Source organism: Coffea arabica, chromosome 5c (genome assembly GCF_036785885.1).
Source record: "Coffea arabica cultivar ET-39 chromosome 5c, Coffea Arabica ET-39 HiFi, whole genome shotgun sequence".
Classification (NCBI taxonomy): Eukaryota; Viridiplantae; Streptophyta; class Magnoliopsida; order Gentianales; family Rubiaceae; genus Coffea; species Coffea arabica.
This window is the reverse complement of record NC_092319.1, coordinates 37097052-37103183: the sequence shown is the minus strand read 5'-3', so window position 1 is coordinate 37103183 and position 6132 is coordinate 37097052. Positions and strand designations below refer to the sequence as shown.

At 44.5% G+C, this 6132-nt stretch overlaps 1 protein-coding gene across 1 annotated transcript; it reads left to right on the top strand.

Moving 5' to 3' along the window:
* The first annotated feature begins 1928 nt into the window (after positions 1 to 1928).
* On the top strand, positions 1929 to 3441 carry LOC140007303 (uncharacterized). Its single transcript, XM_072050029.1, has 2 exons — positions 1929 to 2308; positions 2496 to 3441. The coding sequence occupies exons 1-2, from the start codon at positions 1929 to 1931 to the stop codon at positions 3439 to 3441; spliced, it is 1326 nt and encodes a 441-aa protein (XP_071906130.1).
* The last annotated feature ends 2691 nt before the right edge of the window (positions 3442 to 6132 follow it).

Genomic DNA, 6132 nt, shown 5'->3' with positions numbered 1-6132 from the left:
TTTTGAAGCTTGTCTTCCCTTCATCTTTCTTTATTTATCTTAAAGCTTTTCTAATCGGTTGTTGGTACAATTTGGGAGTTCTTATCTGTCCAAACTCATTGAAACCGTATAGACTTAAGTTTTGCCTTGTTTATGTTTGTTAATATGCCTCAATAAGAAAAATAATTTGCTATTGGTCCTATAACCTTTTGGGTTCTCCACGTATGTTAAGGACAACACCCAAACCTTTTGTCCTACTTTATTCATCACTTGTTTTTCCTTTCATTACCTCCAACCCATCAAAGGCACAGAAGATCAGTAGAGAAGCTTCATCTTCAACTTATGGACTGATCACTTTGTGAACCCGATCGCTACAACCTCTATGGCTGCCATGGTTGCCCAGCCACCTCCGAATGGTGGGCAACCTCCTTCTACGTCACCTGGGTTTATCAAGAAAACATTCTCCGAGCTATTCTCATCCGTTTCAGCGCCTTTCCCCAGCCTTCAGGTTAAAGCAACGTCTATGACCCATTGTGGAGAGCCGGCCATATCTTTTTCTACAGCAGCTATGGAGTCCATAGCGACTCCCTTTCGATTCTCGCTGGTCGAAAAGTTCTCCAAACAGCGGTCAGCAATGGAGGCTGTGCGCAAATTCTTTACGTCACTCGACTTGCATGACTCGTTTTCCATTGGGCTGCTTGACGCTCGGCATGTCCTGATCAGGTTGCACAACGAGGCAGATTTCTTATGGGTTTGGACAAGAAGTATTTGGTATGTGGTTGGGTGTCCAATGCGTGTCTTCAAATGGTCTACAAGTTTTCATGTTGACAGGGAATCTTCATTCGCTCCAGTTTGGTTCAATCTGGCCAAGCTTCCAGTCCACCTATTTGATAAACATTGTTTGTTTCAGATTGTTTCATGTTTGGGACGACCTCTCTTCGTCGATTCTGCAATGGCTAATCTCACCGGTCTTAGTGTAGCGAGAGTATGTGTTGAGATTGACTTGTTAAAGGAATTACCATCCGGTATATAACTACAACTAGGTGAGGGCCTGGGTTTTTGTCAGCCATTGTTACATGAGTACATGCCGAGCTATTGCTCCCACTGCTATCGCCAGGGGCATGAAGAGGCCAAATGCCACGTTAAAAAGCCAGAGCTCCGGTCCAAGGGGTTATCAGAATCTGATCCATGCATACAATGGAAGGAGATAGCTAAGCAGACCGGCTCAGCTCTTGCTGCTAAGGATATGGCACATTCTTCAGCAAAACCCGTGGTGACCTCTTCTATGGAGGATCAGTGTGGGGTGGTCTCGTTGCCTCTTGTGATGACAACGGAGCCTGCTGGGCAGCTACAAGAAGATGAGGAGATGTTGGTAGAATCGTCATCCGCTACTGCTTCAGCGGCTTTGGAGCTGCCTGTCGCGAAAAGTCCCGATTAGACGCATGACTTGGTACTTCCTCACTTAGGCACGGTTCAGGTGCGTACTGGGGATGCTACGTCTCCTACCCCAACTATGGGTGACATCCTCTTACACAAGGAGGTAGAGCTGCCGCTGCCATCAGAACCTGTAGGCTTTGCTGTGGCTCCCGTTCTTGCTACTGAACAGGCCACTAGTTGGGAGGTTGTCCTTCCGTTTCCAGTTTCCCTACCCTCTATGGTTGATGGTGCGTTGAAGGCGGCGGCTACTAGTATCATCCATGACATGGTTGATCGGGTAGTGGAGGAAGACTCTCAAGCAACGAAGGATGGTGATGACGACTTCGAAGGAACAGACTATTCTTCGCCTGAAGAACCCATTAGCGCGGGCTGTTTGTCTCCTCGATAGTGCATTTTTTTGGAATATTCGAGGGATTTCTAGATCTCCAAATTTACGAAAGCTCAAAAAATTAATTTTGTTACACAAGTTGTCGGTGATTGGGATCTGTGAGCCTAAACTCTCGACAAGAGACATGGAATCAATTCGTGTGCTTTTGAATTTTGATCATGTGATTTCTAACCCGTCAAGGGATCTTTGGGTTTTCTTTAGATTTCCTTTTACTTCCATGGTTGTTGGGGAGTCTGACCAACACTTGTCCATCTCATTTTGTCATACCCATCGATCCTGTCCTTTTATTGTTTCCTTTGTTCATGCTAAATGTACTGCTGCGGAAAGGAGGAGGTTATGGCCTACTTTACTTCGCGACAAACCTTGTCACGAGCCATGGTATATTGTGACGGATTTTAACCTTATTTTATCTCCGAATGAGAAGAACGGAGGTCAGCTGTTTCAGCCATCTCAGGGCTTGGAGCTTTCCCAATTCATGGGAGAAGTTGGTGTGCTTGATGCAGGGTTCTCTGGGTCCAGCTTCACTTGGTGTAATAATAGACATGGGCGAGTAAGAATCTGAAAGCGCCTAGATCGGGTTTTACTTAACACTTAACAATGCGTGTTTAAACGATTCAACCTCGATAGTTGTCTCCCACTTGGTGCGAGAGCCCTCTGACCATGGCCTACTTCTCCTTTCCTTCTCTACCAGGCTGGACAATAAGTCTCGCACTTTTATATTCCTTAACGTGTGGACATCTAAGGATAGTCTGTTAGATGTAGTAAAGATTGCTTGGCAAGATGATGTCAGTGGCTCTCCGTTTTATCGCATATGGGCCAAACTGAAGAGAGTCTCTCATGCTATTCAACAATGGAATAAGGAGACGTTTGAAGATGTTTTTCTCAACGTGAAGACGGCCGAGGCAGCGGTGGCCCGGGCTGAGCTTCAGATCGAGGTAGATAGCTCGGAGGAGAATTTTGTTGAGTTGAAACGGGTACAAGCTGAATTGCGGAGGGTCCTGACCGTAGAGGAACAATTCTGGAAACAAAAAGCCAGGGTTAAGTGGCTCCAGCACGGGGATAATAATTCTAGATTTTTCCATTCAGTGGTGAAACAGCGAAGATATCGGGCAGCAATTCACATCATTCGAGACTCCCAGGGCACTTGGATTACTGATGATGGCACAATCGGGATGGAAGACGTGAAGTTTTTTGATGATTTATTATCGGCGGAGTTTTCTTCAGACTTTAGACTGGTCCATGTTATTCCTAACTTGAGTTCCGAAATTGATAATAGCTGTTTGGAAGAGGCCCATTCTTTCGACGAGGTTACGAGAGTGGTCTTCTCTATGGATGGTGATAGTGTAGCAGGCCCAGATGGCTTCACTGGAAAGTTCTTTACATTTGCTTGGGAGGTGGTCGATTCTGATATCTTTCAAGCGATTCTCAGTTTCTTTTTTGGAGCTGAACTTTCTCGATTTGTCATAGCTACCTCAATTGTTCTCATTCCAAAGGTCCTAAATCCGCATTCCTTCTTTCAATTTCGTCCTATCAGTGCATGCAACTTTTTGAATAAAGTCATCTCTCGAGTTTTGGTCAGCCGATTAACTCCGATTTTGCCTCGGATTATTTCTCCTCAGCAAAGTGATTTTGTTTAGGGTCGGACTCTGTCGGACAACTTTCTCCTAGCTCAAGAGTTGATTATAGATATTGAAAAAAAATGTAGGGGACGGAATGTAGTGCTTAAACTGGACATGGCGAAGGCGTATGATAGGATGTCATGGGTGTTTATTATTAGAGTGTTGCGCCGCTTTGCATTTGGAAAAAGGTTTATCGATATAGTGTGGCGATTGTTATCAAATGTCTGGTTCTCAGTGCTTGTTAATGGAGTTCCATATGGCTTCTTCAAGTCTAGCCGGGGCCTTCAACAGGGCAATTCCTTGTCGCCGGCCTTATTTATTATTGGAGCTGAGGTTTTGTCCAGAGGATTGAATTTATTATATTTCCAATCGAATTTTGTGGGTTATAAAGTGCCAAGACACTGTCCTACCATCTCTCATTTAGCCTTTGCGGATGACATAATAATCTTTGCCAATGGGTCGGCCTCTTCGTTAAAGAAAATTATGCTAGTGTTAGAGCTATATCAAAAGGCATTGGGTCAATTGATGAACACTAGTAAGAGTGGGTTCCTGCTTCATCCAAGTGTCCTAATGGCTCGTCAGGGTATCATCGAACGAGTTACAAAATTTTCGAGAAGAGGGTTCCCCATTCGATATTTGGAACTTCCATTGTATACCGGCAAGTGTAAGGGATCTTATTTTGCGGATCTGAGCCAGCGAATGGTTGATAAAGTCCTCTCCTGGAAAATTCGGCTCTTGTTATCGGGTTGGAAGATCATTTTGATTAAGCACGTGCTTTCGAGTATCCCCATCTACCTCTTGGCTGCAGGGGTCATGCCAAAAAATATATTTCATATGACTGAGCAGGTATGTGCAAATTTCTTGTGGGGGACGACTAAAGAGTCTAGAAGGTTTCATTGGGTGGGATGGAGAGACTTATGCTTCCCACTAGAGGAGGGTGGCATTGGATTTCGGTCGATTGATGACACTTATAGAGCTTTCTCCTGCAAGTTGCGGTGGACCTTTAGGCAGAATCTCTCACTGTGGGCTATGTTCATGCGAGCCAAATATTGTCATGATACTCACCCTTATCAGGTTGCCCTGAGATCTCCTAGTTCAGTAACATGGCTCCGCATGTTGGACATTAGGGAATTTGTGGAGTTATTTATACTTTGGAGACCTTATAGTGATTTTTGCCACTTCTGGTATGACAACTGGACGGTGTCAGGTGCATTATATCTTCGAGCGGATGTGCAGGATCATTTGTCCTTCCATGACTTTATTGTGTGCGGGACATGGGATAGCCGCTTGTTGTCTCATGTCATTCTGCTTGATTTAGTCCAGGTTGTGGTGAGCATGCCGATCCCTTGTATTTCTTCGGTGCACAAGATGGTATGGACGACGTCATCTTCTGGGAGTTTCTCATTATCCTCAACCCTCCAAGAGCTGCGACAGGCTAAACCCTCATCCTTCATGCTCAGTCAGGTTTGGCATCCGCACATCCCTCTAAAAATTTCCTTCATGATGCGTTTGTTGCGGGGACGGTTGCCTTTGGATGATATTTTAACCTGGTATTGTGTTCACTTATCGTCTAAATGCTTTTGCTGTTTGGAGCCTAGTGTTGAAATGCTACAGCACGTATTCATATCGGGTGATGTCGCAAAGGTAGTTTGGAAAGTTTTTTGGGCCTCTCGGATCTCTCTCTGGTCTTAACTTGGCGCAGGAGCATTTAATCGTACAGTTGACAAATTGGTGGTAGAAGCCTACTAAGTCCGCAAGGATAAAATTTGTCTTTCAGCTCCTACCCGTATTTGTGTGTTGAAATTTGTGGAAGACGAGGAATTCAGCAGTGTTTGAAGGGGTTATCAAGGATGTTCGATCTATTTGTCGAGCTATTTTTCAAAACTTGAAAGACGCATACTGGATGAAATTTGGGGTATTACAACAGGTCGCATCTTGGCCCCAATTCTTGGGTTTGATGGAGCAACGCCCTGATATGGTTAAGTTTCGTCTAGTTCATTGGTAGACTCCACGGCTGTCAATGTTTAAACTTAACATAGATGGGTGCTCCAAAGGAAACCCGGGGTTGAGTGGTGGTGGGGGGATTCTTAAGGATGGCTCAGGGAAGTTCATCTTCGCTTTCGCTGGTTGCTTTGATGTTGCTACTAGCTTGCAGGCGAGGCCAAAGCGTTAGTGCTTGGGCTGAGTTTATGTGCCCAAAGGAATTTTTTACAGCAATTGATGGTTGAGTCGGATTCACTAGTGTTAATAAAGATTCTGAGGAACGATGACCAATGCCCATGGACGATTAGTTATGAGATCGAGCAGTGTTGCGAGTTCTCTCAGGGGAGTATACAGTTCAAGCATTGCTATCGCGAGGCCAATAAGGTTGCGGATGTTCTAGCCAATGTAGGGTGTGCCTTGGTTGAATCGGTATGTATTTATGAACATTTCAGGGACTTACCATGTGTAGTTAGGGGTGAATATCGGTTGGATAAACTATCCTACCCGTTTATTCGGCGACGTCAAGTTAAGTAAGTAGGTGTCTTGTACTTGTCTTGTATCGTTGAGGTCAGGCTTCTGTCCCCCTCAAGAACTATTCTGAGGCAATAAAATCCAAGCATCTTGGTTTAAAAAAAAAAATTAACCCAAATCATATTTAGTACCACTCTTACCTTAGTTCTATTTTTATAGCTTTAGGAATTTTGGTCCCAGATCAATTTGAAGAGC